This window comes from Bidens hawaiensis, unplaced genomic scaffold, assembly GCF_021521415.1.
Source record: "Bidens hawaiensis isolate Kalapana, Puna unplaced genomic scaffold, B.hawaiensis_p1.1 tig00001685_1, whole genome shotgun sequence".
NCBI classification, from domain to species: Eukaryota; Viridiplantae; Streptophyta; class Magnoliopsida; order Asterales; family Asteraceae; genus Bidens; species Bidens hawaiensis.
In genome coordinates, this window is record NW_027491095.1 from 3,660,126 (window position 1) to 3,680,994 (window position 20,869).

The 20,869-nt window shown below is 32.0% G+C and overlaps 1 protein-coding gene across 2 annotated transcripts; it reads right to left on the minus strand.

The window, feature by feature from the left end:
• Positions 1-12,118: 12,118 nt before the first annotated feature.
• On the minus strand, positions 12,119-16,024 carry LOC143593606 (SUMO-conjugating enzyme UBC9). 2 transcript variants are annotated; one of them, XM_077073189.1, is made up of 5 exons: positions 16,004-16,024; positions 15,691-15,835; positions 14,135-14,262; positions 13,948-14,052; positions 12,119-12,507 (listed from the first exon to the last, which is right to left on the minus strand). In XM_077073189.1, exons 2-5 carry the CDS (start codon positions 15,758-15,760, stop codon positions 12,364-12,366), a joined length of 447 nt encoding a protein of 148 aa, XP_076929304.1. In that variant the 5' UTR covers positions 15,761-15,835; positions 16,004-16,024; the 3' UTR covers positions 12,119-12,363. The 2 variants fall into 2 exon arrangements, with proteins under 2 accessions (XP_076929304.1, XP_076929306.1); XM_077073191.1 differs by having other exon boundaries at positions 15,691-15,834; positions 15,996-16,015.
• Between the last annotated feature and the right edge of the window lie 4,845 nt (positions 16,025-20,869).

The window sequence follows — 20,869 nt, forward strand, 5'->3', positions numbered from 1 at the left end:
GCAAAATTAAGCAAGTGGACAACATTTGATTTGACCTTAAACAAAGACTTGGAAAACGATAGTAATGCCCACTCATTTTACATTTCAACGTTTAAAATTGGATTTTTTTTATATCATAGCTTTGTTTACGAACCAAGTCGAACCGAGCATACCTTTAATTGTGCTTGACCTGGTTACAAACCCAACCTAGCATATTGACTTATTCATAAAACTGAACCAAAATTCAAGCATTTCCCGAGCAAGTGCCAAGCAGTTTTATTACCCTATCTACCACCCTCGTTATCATTCTCGTCACTCACCCGCATTTGTCACCTTTTCACTCACACCAACACTAGATATCAACCATCATGTCGCTTTCACCACCACAACCGAAGCACTAAACCTATATCCAAGTTTAACAATGACTTAATACTTTAATTCTAGACAAGCCATATAAATCATAAATAAAATTCTTAGAAGTAAATCCGTAAGTCATCAACAACATTTTATGCTCAAAATAATGAAAGTGCATTTCTTTGAACCTAAACCATGAAGATGAAGTAGATGAAGTACTAAAAACACATATAAAAAGGGTTTGGGTTACATAAAAATCAATGAAATTATGAAAAAAATAATTAAATAAAATTAAAACCTAATATATTTCATATTCATTTGCTTTAATATAGTTTTGATTAATCTTTTAAAGAAAAAATATGTATGCTTAAACTTTCACTTCACACATCATTTTCAAATTTCAAGAACATGAAATGAAGAATAAGAATTGAAGATAATAAAGCATATAAAAAGAGCAAAAAGGAAACGGGATGGATCGAATGCCAAAGATACAGGACTATTTACCTAACACTTTGTCTCTCATCTTTTTTAAAAAAACACAGATTAACACACTTTTAGTCTTTGTGGTATGTCAATAATCAAAAGTATATATTCCCTTAACTTTATATTAATTGTAATAACATTTCCTATTTTATTTTTGAGTATTCGTTTCAGTTTTTGTATACGATACAAATGTTGTTACGTGGTTAATCTTCATCACGTATCATGCAAATGAATAATGTGATGGAGTACATTGGCCGTTTTACATATGAAATTATTAATTCTTACGTGTCCACTAGCCGTGCTGACGTGTACAGATATTTTGATGATAAACATGAAGAAGTGGAGTTTAGTTGCAAAATCAAACCTAGTATCATTCACCGGTCAATAACCAACTTGGAAGCCTGGCCGAAGGTTGCAGTTGAATTAGGAGTTTACCTACTTCATGCTTAATCACATCATTTTGATGTCATCAATGTGCATTATATGACAAATTTTACTGTCATAATAATTATAATAATAATAATAACATAAACATAAAAGCAGGGGCGAAAATTGTTGACACGACTAAAACCCGACACGAATAAAAAGGTTATGGGTTGACTAGCAAGACCTGTTTAAAAAGAGGTCAACTTTAACACAACCTGTTTAAAAAACGGGTCGGATTCAGGTTGACCTGTTAATCCGTTTAACTATTTAAAAAAACTTTTTACAACTATATTTATTTGTGTTTTTTCCGCTTTTCTTATTTTCTTAAGATACAATTGTAATTTTCAATTCATTTTCAATAGTTTAATAATTATAATAAAAAATTATTAATATTACTCATTTACTCTATCGACTCTCTAAGTTATATCATTTTATTTTTTTATTTTTTGAAATATGAGTTAAACGGGCTATGTTCGGTTTGACACGAATAATAAAGTGGGTTCGGTTGCACATTTCAACCCGTCAATCCGCACTGTTAACATGCCAACCCGACACGATTGACACCCCTACATAGAGTTTCAAATAAGTCAGAATCTATGGATTTTACATTTCTTCTTTTATCTAATTTTTTTTTAATTAATCAATTTACAGAATCACTAAGTTTTTAATTTGTCTTTGATATATCATAAATCAAATACTTATTTTATTTAATTTGGTATATATACTATCGTTTTCCAATAAAACTTTGATGCAATGTTGAGCATTTCTGTCGTTTAACCTAGTTACAACTTACAACTGTGTGTCTAGGTTTTCCAGTTACATTGGTACGTCCTAGTTATAAAGGTCCGACACATGAACAAAAAAAAAAGTTATAAAGGTCCGACACATGAACAAATCAAATGTAAATAATGACGGTTTAATCATTAAAATGGTGTGAAATTAGTTTATAATTCACCAAAATAAATAAACAGATAAGACTCAAATGGGCTGAAGATGAAATAGCACTGGACTTAAATGAAATGAGATATTGGCTTAGAATCAGCTCGTGGATTTGTATTTATTCAACGCTATTTATTCTAATTATAACAATTGGACGCTATTTATAATTCACCTAGATTAATGATCACATGATCAAGAAAAATTATGTGTATGTAGATGATTGAACACGACAAACTTAAGTTTTGCAACCACCTGGAGTGATTGCATGTTTCTCATCTTCAGCAACCGATTACAACCCTCTTTCGTTCTTTGTTGTTCTACATGTTATGGATGAATATAATAATCAAACAACACGACACATTCATAAGCAAACCGACCATTACAGTACGATTTCCCCACTTTCTTTCCGTTTCAAATATACACAAATTAAAGCAGACTGTCTTGCCAAACACATGAAGATAAATAATAATAACAAAGTTCTTACTAAGATTTTTATTATTATGATTCCATCACCCAAAGCATGCAGATTGAAAACGAAAGCACCCACCAGCAATCGTTCAAACATGCCCCGGATGACTCTTGGTAATCATCCCATGGCATATTTCTGTGTCCAGCTACGAGCAGTCGCCTCGTATTTGGACTTGTCCGTCTTGTACATGTGAGCGATTTTAGGCACCAACGGATCATCAGGGTTTGGGTCCGTTAACAGGGAGCAAATGGAAAGCAACACCTGCATATCACATCAACACTTAGGTCTGTAAACAAACATTCAGTGAACCACCCTTGTACTGTTCTGCGGGTAGTTCGTTTATGCAAACAAATGAGCATAAACAAGTTGTTTTTGTTCATTTAGTTGAACAAATAAATTTTATTACAACTAGGGTGTTTTTCATGTTATTAACCATTTTTTTAGGGGGGGGGGGGTGTTAATCATATATACGTTAGTAGAAATTAGTATTGGCAAATAAGTATTTTTCAAGTGGGTAACTGACGGTTCAGAATGGTATCAATCAAAAACCATAATTTTATATGGTATAGGCAAACACGGGACCTAAGTGTTTATTCTATACCATATTGGCAAATGAAGGTCAACTTTATTCTTGCAAACTCACCCTTATTTGCCAATACCATACATAATTAATCTTTATCAGGCAATACCAAACAGAACTAACTCGTATTTGCCTACATCATATAGAATTAAGGTTTATGACTCACACCCTTATCTAAAACATCACTTATAGGAGTGCAAACGAGCCGAGCTGCTCGCGAGCTACTCGAGATCGACTCGTTAAAAAGCTCGAACGAGCCGAGCTTAATCGAGCCCGAGCCCGAGCTCAAGCCTAAAAGTAAGCTCGTTTAATAAACGAGCCCGAGCCCGAGCTTCACTTATCGAGCTCGAGCCGGCTCGCGAGCCTAAACGAGCCTGCCATTTATATAATTTTTTAAAATATATAGTTAATAATTATTAATATATATATATATATATATATATATATATCATGTTATAAAAATAAGTAAATAATATATATTATTTTATATAAAAAATTATAATAGAAAATATATATAAAAATAATTATATTATTTAATAAATAACTTTTATATTATACAAGGTAAACGAGCCGAGCCCGAGCCAAGGTTGAGTTTGAAAAATCTATTCACGAGCCGAGCTCGAGCTTTGGAAATAGAGCTCGAAACGAGCCGAGCTTGAGCTCGAGCTCTATGTAAGTTAAACGAGCCGAGCTCGGGCTCGGCTCGGCTCGTTTGCACCCCTAATCACTTACACACCTAGAAAAAAAACTTATTCACCGATGCTAATTACTATATTTAAGATTATAAGAAAAAGTCAGCCTCCTGACAAAGACACTACTTCTAAACAAAATTCTAAAATAAATGAATATAAACACATATATAATTCATTCGTTTATGTTCATCAGCTTACATTTTTTTAAGTTCGTTTGTAATTTTTTGATTCTATTAAAATTTAAACTAGTTTTATTAACTTTTAGGGCCAACAAATTGATGTTCATGTTTACTTTTAATCAGTGTTCTCTCGGTTATGTGTGTTCATCTACGATTAGTTATGATTGTTCGTTTGAGCTATCGATAAACGAACATGAACAAACTCAGTTTCTTAACCGACGAACACAAACAAAAAACCCTGCTCGTCTGATAAAAAAATACATGAACAAACTCGAACATGCCCTGTTCGTTTACAAGCCTATGTCCACACTTGTTTGATTTATGCTTGGTCATGCTAAAAGTAAGTAAGAAATAGAAAAGGAAGTGACATAAAAAGATGAAATCACAAAATCATATGCATTATAAATAAAAGGTGGCAGATTTGACTCAAATTCTTATCATTGCAAGTGCATATGACACCTCCATTTGCCTTCAAATGATAATGGATTAATAATATTGAAGTAATTTATTACTATAACAAATTAAAAAATGATTGATTTAACAACTTATTAAGTTGTATAATCAACTTGTAGAATATAAGCTAATCCAAACACTTAAAAAGGGCTTATCAAATTATATAAAATAATCTATAAGCTTCAAAAAGATATAAGCATAAGCACAAAAATATAAGCTAGTTCAAGTTATTTAAACTTTGTATTAATATTGGTTCAGATAGAATGAGTTATATGCAAAATGAATTCATGCTAATATGGGCACTTGAAAAACATTAACTTGGTTCGGTAAAAAAAATGTTTTTGACCAAAAATTAAGTTAAAATAAGTTATGGCTGACAATTATGTGCAAATTTAAACTAATTACTTTTTAAAATATTTGTATCCACTTTTCACTTCCAGTATTTTTATTTTTTTAGTCCTAACCGTCTATAATCTTATTATTCCATTCATTTGTTTTTATCTTGAACAAAATATGTGAACCTAAGTTTTTTAACTGGAAATGATAGATAAATATACAAAAACAATTAGATATATCATATAATTATTAAAAAATTTTATATGAATAAGATTAAGATTGTCTATGTTATTATTAAGCCATTATGTATTACTCGTGGGTTAACCCGAAACACAACCCGAATTTAAATAGGTCGACACAACACGACACGAATAAATATATGGGTTGGGTTAGGGTTGAAGAATCTCAACCCGAAACCTACTAACCCGCCAACCGATCAACCCGGCACGATTGACACCCTTACCTAAAATCAAACTAACTTGAATCACACACAACCATACCAGCAACAGTAACAAAATATAAGAAATCCAAAAACAGGAATTGTAAAATTACCCTGAAAAAATCCAAGAGCAATTCGTAAAATGACCCATAATAAAAATCCAACACAAACAAACCCAAGAACTGAAAATCAAAATCACAGACAACCACCCATTTACCTCAAATCAAATCTCCCTCAGCCGCTGAAGAACTTGTTCTAAATTTGCTGCACAATAGATGTCTTCTTCTTCTTGATCCTCACATCCCCTTTCTCTTCAACCCTAGCTAAATCATCCTGCCGCACCACCTTAGGCTGAATCTTAGGCAGATTATCAGTAACTTCAGCGACATTATAATTAACAAATGTCACAGAATGCCCTTCCATTTATGCAATTATTCTCTTCTCCGTCTTGTGGGCTTCAGTAGCTTCAGAGACGTTGATGTTGAATACAGACCAGCGGTTGCTCCTACCGTCATTTCTTAGCCACGCACCTGAACTTATCACTTCACTTCCGGCCGGCGAACGGATTACCTTGCCGCTCCTGCATATGACAAGGGAATTATTCCCGCACGTAAGTCGTATGCTGATATGCTGCTTATAAACCCTAAACATCGACAACATTGTTACGATTGCTGGTGTGTGGGTGGGGGTGAGTGAGTGAGTGTTTGTGTGTAATTCAGTGTGTTTTATTTTGCTTTTATTTTGTTGCTATACAATGTATTTCTTCTCTTGTTTGCAGGTTGTCCTGTGTTTCTTCTCTTGTTTGCAGGTTGTCCTGGGGGTGGTTGTTGACGATTGATGAGCTAGAGTTTGAAGTAAGTGTGGGGACGCCAACTGCTTCATAATTTGTCGTAACATTTCAAAATTATTGCTAGGTTTAGATCCGCATTCGTGAGTGAGTGACAGCTTGGTAGAGAGCACTTAAGCTTGAGGATTACGTTCGAATTGGAGGGCACATAACATGACTTAGGACACACAACTGCTACTGTTCAACAGAGGAGTCTGTTTCATTTTCCTTTCTTTATTTTATTTTGTAGGATGGGGAATTGACTTTCTAAATATAATAATTTTTAAAGAACTCTCCAAACTCGTCACAATGTTGGCAGCTTCCATACCCCCACAAACTCCGGCAAATCAAACGGTATATCAAACTTTAACCCAAACCCAAACCCAAACCCAAACCCCTCTAATGTCGTAACTTCACCGTCGCCATGTTGGCAGCTTCCATACCCCACCGCCGCACACACCACTACACCCTTGTCGTGGATGGGGACGCGGACGACCGTCGTGGAGCTGACCGCGGACAGATCAAACCGTTGGAGTGTGGGGAAAATCAAAAAAGTAGATATACATATATATATATATGTATATTATGATTACTGGATTGATAAAGAGGTGTTCATGAGAACACGTAGAACCAGTAGAGGAAGACAACGGTTAATGATTGAACGAGATGAATCCGGCGACGAAGGGAGGAGTTGATAGTGAAGCTAGACCGGAGGATTTCACTGAGAACAGGATCTAAGAGCATTCACAACCCTTTGCCTACCATATATCCATATATATCATATAATTACACTAAAAATTACTGTATTTTCTCTCTTCTGTTTAATTAAATAATACTTTTTATACCTTTATCATTATCTTTTCTCTCTATTTCACTCACAACCACTTTTAGAAAATATTAAAATATTATACGGTATGAACAGTGAATCCTAAAATTTAACTTTCCCATATAACATTTTCTCTCTCCTCTACTCACAACCACTCATACCCATACTATATAATTTACAAACTCTCTCACACAAATATAGGGAATAGGCTGAGAATGCTCTAAGTCACCGTAATGGGGCATGGAGAATATATAGTAATGAAAGAAAGTGAAACCAAAAGGCGTGATTGGGGACAAAGGGTGGAGAAGAGTTTTCAATTGGCAAAAGAAAACAAAGGACAGCCGGAGATGGTGGAAGAATACAAAATAATGTAACAGAACATTGGATACATCTCTATCGCATGTTTAAAGAAAGTATTTTAATTTATATTTGTGTGTAACCGAACATTGGGTACAAGTCCCGAATCTCTGGACCACCACAACCTCTGGGGCTTGATTCAGGGGGCTTGATCATGTGCCATATCAGCGGCTGCATGTCGTAAATATATTGATCACTTGTGGTTGGATCAAGCCCCACTACCCTTAGCCTTATGGTAAGTTAATAATTACTTAAATAATTGGTTGTAGAAACAAAAATGTTAGAATAATGATTCTTTCATAGCTAACAAATACTAATACTTTTATAATATAAAGTAGTGATTCTTTTTAATCTTAAAGGTTAGTCAAACAAGACAATGAAATAATAATGATCTATTATAATTTCTATGGAGTCATGGGATAATTAGTTAGACGCTAGTCAGTCAACAGCATTATAGCAACTATGATTGTCTGCAAATACTATCATCAATTATATGGTTTGTGAGTAAATTTTGATTCAAAATGATATGGACAATTAACTGTAAGTGCGCATCAAGTATTAACTTGGGTGATGATTCATAGCCGAGTTATTGTTGATCTGTCACTCATTAAGAGTAACTTAGTCACTTGTGATGGTAACCGAATAATTGCTAACCGGTTTATCTGTGTTGTTTGTGTTGTTCAATCAAATTAATTCTAACATTTGAAGTCTTTCTTTTAAGTTGTGTCAATAATTGTGTTAAACATAACATGTCGTTTATCTTCACGCAGAATGACCCTTCCAAAATTCATCAAGGATTGAGATTCAATGTCGAATGAGAAGGTGACACGGACCATTTTGAGAATTTTTCTCAAGGGATGGTCATTTGAAGTCTCGTTCTTCACTTGGTTTATTTTGGAATTTTTCCTAAAAGAATTTGGTTAAGATTGCCATGTTGTTGTTGTTGTTGTCGTCGTCGTTATTATTATTAAGTTTTTTTTAAGAACACATTAAGATTAACTTATAGGTAGATTGAAGATGGAGGTGGTGTGTTCAATCCTTACAAGTGCAAGGTTTAGAGGATTTTAAGTAGTAATAAAATTTAATGTTCAATAAAAAATGGGTTTTGTTGGGGACACCTCATACACCCTTTAATATGGGGCGTATTGTACTATACACCTCATAGTAATTGTGTTTGTCTTATATGATGTATCTGATAGGCGGCGTATAGTACAATACGCCCCATATTAATATAGGGATACACGGTGTTTGGCTTATAGGCCTCGTATTGTACTATACGCGGCATACATGTTCAAATAGGGATACAAATGATTAAAATGGTTCTTATACGTCGCATACAGCGCTATAGGCGGCATATATGTCTCTTTTAACCCCATTTTGCTAAAAGGGTCATGTATGGATGTGAATATTATTATTATTATGTAATATTATTATTCATTATTATTGTTTATTATTATTGTTATTATTTATTATTATATATTGTTATTATTATTTATTATTATTATTGTAATTATTTATTGTTATTATTATTTATTATTATTATTATTATTACGTAATATTATTATTATTTATTCATATTATTATTTTAGTTACTATTATTATTATTATTATTATTATTATTATCATACAAACAAACACCCACTCGTTATATAAATATGTGAATCTATATACAAAAATATGTATAACGATATTCCAACTTTTTAACAGAATTATGTCAATCAAATACAATTGTTTAGGCGGGGCGTGCTAAGCTTGACTTATGTTGATATACTCGTTTATGCGTTCTTCGAAAATTTTTTGCCATTCTAGTGCATCAAATTGCCATTCTAGGTCCAGGTTGTCAATCAGCTTGTCGACGAGGAGGAGGATGCAGGTGGGGACGCAGATGCTGATGCCGACGCACATGAGGTACGTTTATTAATTAGGTATTGTTTTGATATTAGCCTCCGCCGTAGCACGTTTTGACCATGAGGCGAGCACGTGCGTTTGGATGTCGGCACTGACGTCAGGTTACAACACATGGAGCAGGGGATGCTGGAGATGCAGCAGTTGATGCTACAGACACAGCGTCAAATTGGCTGGCTCGTCGGTTACCTCGACGCCGCTCAGCGTGGTGAGAGGTAAGAGGTACCACCTCCATCTACTTTTGACAACGAGGTGAGCACGTCGGGCGTTAGACGCGGACAGGGCGACGACGCGGACAACGAATGTCAGGGATCGAGCGTTAGACGCAGGGCCGACGACCATGTTGATGTTCACGATGCGACGTTTACGGCCCCCAACATCGATGACACGCCGTTTTTATAGTTTGTATATATTTTGTTTTATTTTGATTAGTGCCCAATACGGGAAGGTTTTCTTCCAGGAATGTATTCTTGATTTTTTTAATGAATCCTAAATATTACCGTCCTCCATTCCATAATGGAGAAGTATGTGTATAAGAAACAATATATTGATAAAAAAATTCCAAAATCAAAAAAGCGATTGGGTTGAAAAAAGTAAATGATTTCTAATCATCTTGTGACAAACTCGATGTTTTGTATATAATAATTGTTTGGTTTGGTGTACATACGTGTTTATTGTTTTGGTAAAAAATTTTGCTATAAAAACACATCTTTTTAAACAAAATTATTATATAAAAACAATAAGAAAAAGAAAAAAAACAAAATTAAAACATAAAACATAACTAGAAAAAGAAAAAAACATAAAAAATTAAAATAGAAAACATAATAAGACAAAATTGGTGGGTTTTTCAAAAAACTCTCTTAATATGTCCCTCCCCATATAACTCTATACGAGGCATGTTAAGAGGTTTTTTTAAAACCTCATATTGTCCTTAGAAGATGGCTAAAAAATAGTTAGATTGAAGATCCTTGACCAAAGTGTTATCTTCCACTCGATTTGACATAATGTAATCAAAGCTTCATGTGGCTACAAATGCTTAAGTTGAAGAGCTTGTTAAAGTCAATAGTTAAGAGTTAAGACCTTTAGTTTAGAGTTTAGACAAAAGGTTTGTGGCAATGTGTACCTCACGGAGACACTTATTCTTTATGCTTTATGTAGCATTTATATTTATTTAAATTTTATTTTACTTTTTGGTTTAAAAGCCGGTTCTATTAAGCAAATATATGTTTATATGAACTGCTTTACTGGTACCCTGGTGACTTTCTATAATAAGGTCATCGGCTCAAGTTTTGTTTGTAACGTGTCGTGCGTGAGCTATATGTTTTACTATAGTAAGTTTTCTCCGGAATTGGTGGTGGACTGGGTCACCAGAATTATCTGCGATCACGAACGTGAGTAACATTTTCTTTTAGTAGAAATACTCGGACGAGCGGACTTTGTTGATCGTTAAAAGAAAACGGGTATTTTTATAATTTAAAAACCTTGGTTAATGGCATTTAATAATAGCGTGTTGGAAACAGGCACCGAAGGTGTGCGAAGAACAAAACTAACTCCCGAGTCTTTAGAGGTTTGCATTTGTATAAAGGATCATTTGGAAGCGGTGGATCGTATACAACACAAGGCAAATTTTGAAGACGAAATACCAATAGCGCATCATATTCATAATGAGGATGTGGAGGAAGGGTTTTCTTCTGGGAATTCGGGTGGTGAAGAAGACGAGGATGAAGACTAAGAAGACTTGTAATTTTTATTTGTTTTAGTAAAATAATTTGTAACACGATCAAATTTCAAGTAATTTTTAGTTTTGCTTTGTTTATTACTAGTAATTTTTTATTTCTTATAAGTCATGTTTTATTTTTTGTTACTTTTTCAATTGATTACAATAACGACGAACATTTTATTATAAAAAAAACACATATTACAAACATTATTAAACATGACGATATTAAACATAACAAGTTAAAATAAAAAACAAGGTATGTCGTTTGGATCCCGCGTTCTACAACCATTAAACGTTGCTACCGGCGGCGATAGGTGCTTGAGTTGTAGAGTCGGACGACTCTCCCGCTTCCGCTTTCTTGACATCCAAACTTTTTTTCTCACGACAATACTTATTAAAATGTTTGCGTAAGGTGGAGTTCGACTCCGCTTTCAGAAATTTAGAACAATACTTGCACCGGGCCATCTTTTGTGAGTCGGTCATGACACAAATCATAATGAACCCAAACCTCAGAGCATCGTGTTGTTTCAATGACTATAACAACGTCGTCGTTACTTGCCATTATTTGCCGGTTTAAGCTTAAGTGTGATTTAAAATGTGTTTTAGAGTTTTGAAAATGTTTTAACAAGTTTTACACACTACATAGCTATTTATAGTAAGTGTGTAAGGTGTACATTGTTAAAAAACCGGTTCCAACGGTCAAAAACGGCTATATATCCGGAACAATACTTGTAAAAATCGATGTACTCGATTTTTACGTAAAACCAGGCCCCGGTTCCTACCTTACCCGGTTCCACTGGGTCCCATATTACTCCAGCGGGTCAGGTCCGGATCGTGACTAGAAACGTTTCTATTCTATACCCGATGACAACAAAACCGGTTCCTACCCAATTCTGGGTTTTAAAAAAACCCGATATTGTGCACGTCTAAATAATCACGGGATCAAGATAAATTATGTGTCTGTAGATGATTGAACACGATAAACTTAAGTTTTGCAACCAACTGAAGTGATTGCATGTTTCTCATCTTCAGCAACCGATTTCAACCCTTTTTTGTCGTGTGTTAGCAGTTTAGTCCAGTCCAGTCTAGCCTTAGTTAAGAATTTTAACTAAACATTTTTTTCGTTCTACATGTTACGGATGAATAAAATAACCAAACAAAACAAAAGGACACATTCATAAGCAAACCGACCATTACAGTACGATTTCCCCACTTTCTTTCCGATTCAAATACACACAAATTAAAGCAGACCGTCTTGCCAAACACATGAAGAAGAAGAAGAAAAACAGAGTTCTTACTAAGATTTTTATTATTATGATTCCATCACCCACAGCATGCAGATTGAAAACGAAAGCACCCACCAGCAATCGTTCAAACATGCCCCGGATGACTCTTGGCAATCATCCCATGGCATATTTCTGTGTCCAGCTACGAGCAGTCGCCTCGTATTTGGACTTGTCCGTCTTGTACATGTGAGCGATTTCAGGCACCAACGGATCATCAGGGTTTGGGTCCGTTAACAGGGAGCAAATGGAAAGCAACACCTGCATATCACATCAACACTTAGGTCTGTAAACAAACATTCAGTGAACCACCCGTGTACTGTTCTGCGGGTAGTTCGTTTATGCTAACAAATGAGCATAACCAAATTGTTTTTGTTCATTTAGTTGAATAAATAAATTTTATTACAACTAGGGTGTTTTTCATGTTAAACCATTTTTTTTTGGGGGGGGGGGGTTCTTTTAATCATATATACGTTAGTAGAAATTAGTATTGGCAAATAAGTATTTTTCAAGTGGGTAACTGACGTTTCAGAATGGTATCAATCAAAAACCATAATTCTATATGGTATAGGCAAACACGGGACCTAAGTGTTAATTCTATACCATATTGGCAAATGAAGGTCAACTCTATTCTTGCCTACTCACCCTTATTTGCCAATACCATACAGAATTAATCTTTATCAGGCAATACCAAACAGAACTAACTCTTATTTGCCTAAATCATATAGAATTAAATTTTATGACTCACACCCTTATCTAAAACATCACTTACACACCTAGAAAAAAACTTATTCACCGATACTAATTGCTATATTTATGATTATAAGAAAAAGTCAGCCTCCCAAGTGATTACCAACCTGACAAAGACACTACTTCTAAACAATATTCTAAAATAAATGAACACTAACACATATCTAATTCATTCGTTTATGTTCATCAGCTTACAATTTTTTAAGTTCGTTTGTAATTTTTTGATTCTATTAAAATTTAAACTAGTTTTATTAACTTTTAGGGCCAACAAATTGATGTTCATGTTTACTTTTAATCAGTGTTCTCTTGGTTATGTGTGTTCATCTACGATTAGTTATGATTGTTCTTTTGCACTATTGATAAACGAGCATGAACAAACTCAGTTTCTTAACCAGCAAACACAAACAAAAAAACCCTGCTCGTTTGTTCGTGTTCGTTTGATAAAATATACATGAACAAACACGAACATGCCCTGTTCGTTTACAAGCCTATGTCAACACTTGTTTGATTTATGTTTGGTCATGCTAAAAATATGTAAAAAATAGAAAAACAAGTGATAAAAAAGATGAAATCACAAAATCATATGCAATAAAATTAAAGGTGGCAGCTTTGACTCAAATACGTATCAACAGGTTGATTATGAAAGGACCGAAACGTTGGTTCGAATTATATTTATTTCTAACGGGTCACTTGTGTTGAAAGTCACGAAAAGTAAATTTTTTATGCATTGGACTGTCTAAATTTTTTATATAAAAACTAGATTAAAATATTATAAAAATAAATTAATATATGAAGCACTACAGTATTTATAGTAACTTGCGAGACTACAACTTATGGCTTTTAGATACCGTATAGACACACATGCATGTAGTATTTAAAAATCTTGACATTGCAAGCGCATATGACACTTCCATAAAAAACACAAAACTTTGTTGAATAATAATATCAAACCTTGGAAATTGTTAAAGCTGGGCTCCACTGCTCCTTAAGGATATCTAAGCAAATGCTACCATTGCTGTTGATGTTCGGGTGGAAAACTTTGGTCCTGAATGCAACCTGAATACCAACATATCTTAGTTAACATTCAAAATAATAAAAAATATTAAGAAACAGAACACAAATCACACATCAAAACTACCTTCGGAGGCTTGAAAGGATAATCAGGAGGGAAATGAATTGAAACAAGAAACACGCCTCCCGAATATGGGCTATCCGAGGGTCCCATTATTGTTGCTTGCCAGTGAAACATATCTTCAGCAACAGGACCTGCAAAGTAATATACACAACTTGTGAGCTTATCACATCAACAAATAATATATTCTGTAAAACAGATAACAGTATCAGCATCTTCAAATATTAATATAAGCTGAAAAAGATAGTACTCAATGGTTCTATGATATCCAAATGCTCAAATAAACACCATACGTTCATCTATGTCTACAGATCACACATGGAGTTAAAACCCTACATTCACTACTCAAACAGGCAATTACAAAGTGATTTTAACTGATTACACTTGTTAAGCTGGTGAACTTGCAATATGTACAGCTAATTATCAGCTACAGAACAGATTTTAACGTGTTGCAGCATAATAGCATATTAAGCAAAGATTAAGTCATAATTAAGGGGTGCAAACAAGCCGACTACTCAAGATAAGATCGATAAAATGCTCAAAACAAGCCGAGCCCGGGCCTAAAAAAATCCCGTTTAGTTATTGAGTCTTGGCTTGTGTAAGGCCCTACACGAGCTCGAGCCGAGCTTATGCTCGTTAAAGATTTTTCTCAAAATATATATAGTAATTAAAAAAGTATTAAAACTAAATACATACATAATGAACAAGCCGAGTCTGATCTTGAAAAAACTACTAACGAGCTCGAGCTTTAGAATTAGAGCTTGAAACAAGCCTTAACAAGTCTTTTGCATTTTTTAGTTTTACCTCTTTTGGACTTCTATGAATTAACTTCACACTGCACAGCCGAGCTCAAGCCTTGGCTCATTTAAGGTAGTGCAAGCACTCGAGCTGAGCTTAGGCTCATTTATAATTTTTCTCAAAATATATATAAATAGTTAAAAACGTGTATAAATAAATTAATGAATAATAAACAACCCAAAGCCCGAGCTTTAAACAACGACTCACGAGCCAAACTCGAGCCTTAGAAAAAGAGCTCAAAGCGAGCCGAGCTTGGTCTCTCTGAAGTCAAAACAAAATGAGCCGAGTCCAGGCCTCAAATAAAGCTCTTTTAACTACAGCCCTTGTTGACTTTAACGAGCCTAGTGTATTTTAAAGTTATACCTCTTTTGAACTTATATGTATTAACTTCACACTGCACGGCTGAGCTCAAGCCTTGGCTCTTTCAAGGTAGTGTAGTTAAAGGCCTAGCTTAAATAATTAAAAACGTACAATAATTATAACCGAGCAACTCACTCGAGTTGTCGTAAGTCAAGGCACTACACATGCTCAGACAATCGGACAGAGGTTAGGCTCGATAAATATTTTCTCAAAAGTATTAAAACTATTTAAAACAGTATATAAATTAATTAATAACGCAGAGCTCTATCTTTAGAACAGAACAAAATATCAACTCATAAGTCAAAACGAGCCGAGCTCGAGTAGCTCGTTTATACATAATTGGAATTGACGACTACATGTATAAACAAAAATTAGCGAGTAATTAATTAAATAATGAATTAAACCTGCACTGCATGAGGTAGGAGGATCCTTCTGCAAATCCTTGAGCTCCTTAATAATCCGTTTCGACGCCATCACAACAACAAGCTACAATTAATTAATTATCTCTCTCTCTCTCACGCCTCCTCGTGAGAGCACAACACCAAACCCTAATTTCAACAAAACAACACAGCTCAGTCAACGCCAAAATTCAAACAATTACAAACAAAACTGAAAGATCTGTGCTGATTTGTTGTTTAATATACACAAATGAATAAGAATTTTACAAATAGAGTCTGATTAGATTAAGATAAATGAATGAATGGATGACCTGAAGATTGAAGATGTGAAACCGAAGGTGCTGAATTCGGATGGATAGAAATGAGAGCCAGCCAATGGTATCAGAGAAGAAGAAAGAGGGGAAAGTGAAATGTTAGGGTTTTGTTATATTTATATTTACTTATTTATTATTTATTATTATTATTATTATTGTTATTATATTATGTGTGGAGAGAGGGGATAGATGGATGGTGGGCCCCGCAGTTGGCGTGGTTGTAACGCTGGGAATCGTCACCTTTTTTCGACTTCGAAAAAAAAAACACCAATGTGATTAACAGTTTGACACTTTAAAATTTACAAATTCATGATCATGTCTTTGAATAATGTGATATCATGTGAATCGTTTTTTTTTTCAATGTTTTAAAACCATACGGTTTGGGGCTCCGTGAGGGCGGTTTAATGTTTTTTTTAATCGTTTTTAACTAGGTTATTGACTAGTGTACGACACGGATGGAATATATAAATCGTCAACTAAAGACATATTTAAAATGATAAAAGTTTGTTTCATATGTTTATTGGGAGAATTATTTGATATAATTGCAATTCATATTCCTAGGTAAACAAGGTATTTAAAACAAAAACTTACTAAAAAGAATATTCATAAAACATTGTTTGGAAACATAATTTAAAACTTTAAAAATTAAAAATTCATAAACTGCTAAATATTTCCTTATAAACCATGTTTGTTGTCTTGTTTGTAACTTTACTTTACTTTTTCAAAATATGCATTTTAATACAATATCTACTCTTCACTATTGATAAAACAACATATTGGTGGCCATAAGTAGAAAAGGGGTCTCTCATATATATTCCAACTCTTGCTAGAGATCTGTTTTGAGTCGTTACAATTGTATCGCGCTAATCTATTGTGTCACCAATATCACCAACGATTAACGCTGCAACTTTAGAAATTTTTGACAGATTGTAAGTCTGTGCATCTTTTTGCCTTGTTCCAATAATGCACAACTTTAAATCCATACCGGGATCGTTTTTAAAACAATCGCTTACCATACGGTATTCTTGAACCAAAAGATTTTGAGAATCCAACATTATCTTCAAGTAATTCTTTATTTCTTTATCTAACATTTCCGAACTTAATTCTAAGTCGTTACGTAAGAAAATGATTATGTGTTAAAATAATACATTGTTCATAAAAAATATTGAAAATAATAAATGATGTTTTAAATATCCACATTGAGTCGTGAAAATTATGATATACAATACGTAAATGCAGTTATTTCGTATAATAATCTTTATTTATGATTTTTTTAATAAGTTTTTGATATATTTATCTACTATTAATTCAAAGTGTCAAACCAAAATTTGGTGTGATTTATTATAGAAATAAAAATTCATACCGATATTATTATATTACATTTTGTGTGCATAAAAATGATATTTTCGAAAAAAAATATTGTCACGGATTTAAAATATAATTTTACAAAAACTAAGATTTTGTTGTAAAAAAAATATCTTAGAATAAAAAGGGAAATGTTCAACACGGGTTAGTAAATCAAAGAACCGTTTACCACACATGTGGAAAATATATATTATTTTATACACTATAATGAATTGTAAAATGTTGTATTTCTAAAAAAATATAATTATATATGAATCATAAGGTATTTATAAGAATAAAATTACAAGTTCAATCATCTTTATAACTTAAACCATGAACCAAAAAAATACATTAAGAATAACATGTAAAATCTATTTAATTCATATGTTACATGCCCAAAAACTTTGTAACATTAAGAAAAACGTTCAAAAATATATGTTTTAGTAGGTTATGGGTTAGTGACCCGTGTACTACACGGGAGAAAATTATAAAAAAATGTCAGTTATAAATATATGCTAATATATTGTGAATTTTTTACTTATATAAACCAAATAATTTTATATAAATGTTATGTTTTTGAAATGTATCCAAAAATAAATATTGAGTAAGTCGTTGCTAATAATTATAATATTTCATTTACTGAACTACTCACTAAACTTTCTTTGAAAATGATCAAATAAGAATGCAGGCATTGTTATGATCCTTAAACTCTTTTTGTTTTAGCCTTCACATTTAAATACAATCACAAAAATAATATAAAGAAAGTCAATTGAATGTTTAAGAATCCACTTGAGACATTGTTACCATAAAAAGAAAAAATCAACCACAAAGTAAAAATAAAATTAGAAATAAAAAAATATATATGTCAAAATTTGAGAAATCTTAAAATCACTTAATGATTTGATTAATTTTAATTTTTTTGAAAGTATTAAAATCCTGTAACAATAATATTATATGAGACATTTATGAACGTAAAAGATAAGTAATCAAATATTGATATTGATATAATAAAGGAAATCATTATTGTAAGTCAAATCAAATATTAAATGTTACCATAATTATATTAATTATACATCTATATGCCCATAAATAACTATATAATTATGGTAATACTTTTAATAATTGACTGAAAGTTTGAAAGCTGCAATATAACTTGTTGATCATTCAAAAAAAAATAACTACAATATAATAAAAATCTATAATACCTAAAAACAAAATATGAATAATAACGCAATAGTAACCCAGTCGCCAACTCCACATATTAACTCACAAATATGTTACCTATACAGCTTGAGAAATCTTGACTAAATAATTTAGATATAATTATAAAATTTATAATCAAATCGGTTATCTAGAAATACTCCCAAAAATTATGGAAACATTTATGATTTTTGAAACATTAAAATAGGGGGTTTATTTTAGACATTAATTTTTAACATTTATGGATAATTAAAAAATAGTCAAATATAAAAAATGAAAACCTTGATGAGATGAAGAAATGAAAACCTTTAAAGACTTGTTGCAAGATTGTCAAATTTCGTATTTAAAATAAGTTTAAATTTATTGTGAATATTAAGACTAAATTAAGGGTATTATATAAAAACATAAATAAATAAATGTATATTTTATTATAAATGAATTTTTAATTTAACTTTTGTTTCATTACATTCAATGACTCAAAAGTTAGATATATTAAATCAAAAAAGTAAGGTTGTATTTTACTAATTTACTATATAATTTAGACATAATTGTAAAATTTAAAACAAAATTGGTTAATTAGAAAGCTTTCAAAAATTATCGAAATGTTTTTGACTTTTGAAACATTAAAATGATGACTTTTGAAACACCAAAAAATGGTCAAATATAAAAAATGAAAATCTTGATGAGATTGAAGAGTATGGAAACCTTTAAAGGTTTGTTGCAAATTTAGTCAAATTCCGTATTTAAAAAGGGTTTAAATTTGTTATGAATATTAAGAATAAATTAAGGGTATTATAAAAACATAAATAAATAGAAGCCAATAATAAACTGGAAAATAAGTCGTGTAAAAAAATAAAAAATAAATAAAATTAACGCATATGTTAACAATTGATAGAAGTTTCAAGATTAGATTCACACGTGTTAACAGCCAAAATAAAAATTGATCATCTAAAAATGATTTAATTTACATGAACTGTGTAACCTACATAAATACATAAATAATCGTAACTTAATATCCATTGTTGTACAAAAAGAAAACCAGTTTTCCATCAAATACTCCTTCCAGACAATTAGCTATTTTATAAGTTGGGTCGCTATAACCTGAAATGATAGATATTAAATTAATGTTACATAATATACTGTTCCGGCTAAATTAAAAATAAATACATATATTTTGGTCTAGTTAGAATTACCAATGGTGGATAGATGCAATTAGAGAAATTTTAATCACAACCTAAATGAACAATTCATTGTATGAAAGATAGAGTAGTTATAGAAACTTCAACATGTAATTTGAATTTTGGAGTTTGATGTAAAACCTAAACAGATTATAGGAAAATCATATTAGAATTAAAAACAATACAAACAACAAAGTGCAAAGAAAATAAAATGACAATGACAATAGATAATAATACATAAGAATCAACCATTAGCGTAGAATAAATACATTACCGGAAAATATGGAAAAGAAAGTCGGCAAAAATGGCTAAACCGCAAGAGATATATATATATATATATATATATATATATAGAGAGAGAGAGAGAGAGAGAGAGAGAGAGATAAAATCATTTCTATGGACAAGTCCTCTCCTGGTTTATTGTTGTTCTTCAAACGCCATAGTCTGAGTATACGAACCTTCAGTACACAATCGTTGTTCGAAACATCCAAACCGTTGAACATGGTAATGTTTAATGCTGCCATGTTGTCGTGTAACAAATAAACAATTCAAGCAAAGATTCAAGATTCATTAATTAACTTTTAGATGAGTTAAAAAAATATTTATCCGTATGAAAGAAAATGAAAAATGTTGACAATGATACAAATATGAATCGAAGAGTAAGTAAGTGAGAAGTGTGTGAATCTCTTTATTCTGGTTATAGTATATATAGATAAACAGTATTTGTTAGAAAGTTTGAATTGTTAAAAAAAAGGAAAGGTCTAAATACAGTTAATGTAGATAATACAATCAGGGATTTCAAAAAATGTAATTGATATTGATATAAACTTATTTTGCTACTAATAAATATAGTAAAATTAAAGAATATATTTGGGATTTGTATAATAACCGATTAATAAATATAGTTAATTTGCATAATGTAATTAGGGATTTATTTTTAACAAAATCATAATAACTCATAAGTCATAAATGATATAAATTCAATTATATTATAATTAATGTTTACAAAATTAGACATTAAGTTGAATACGAATTCAAATTGATATAAATTCAATTATATTATAATTAATGTTTACAAAATTAGACATTAAGTTGACTACGAATTCAAATTCCGATTTTGAAAAGTTGTTAGGTATTATTAATGATATG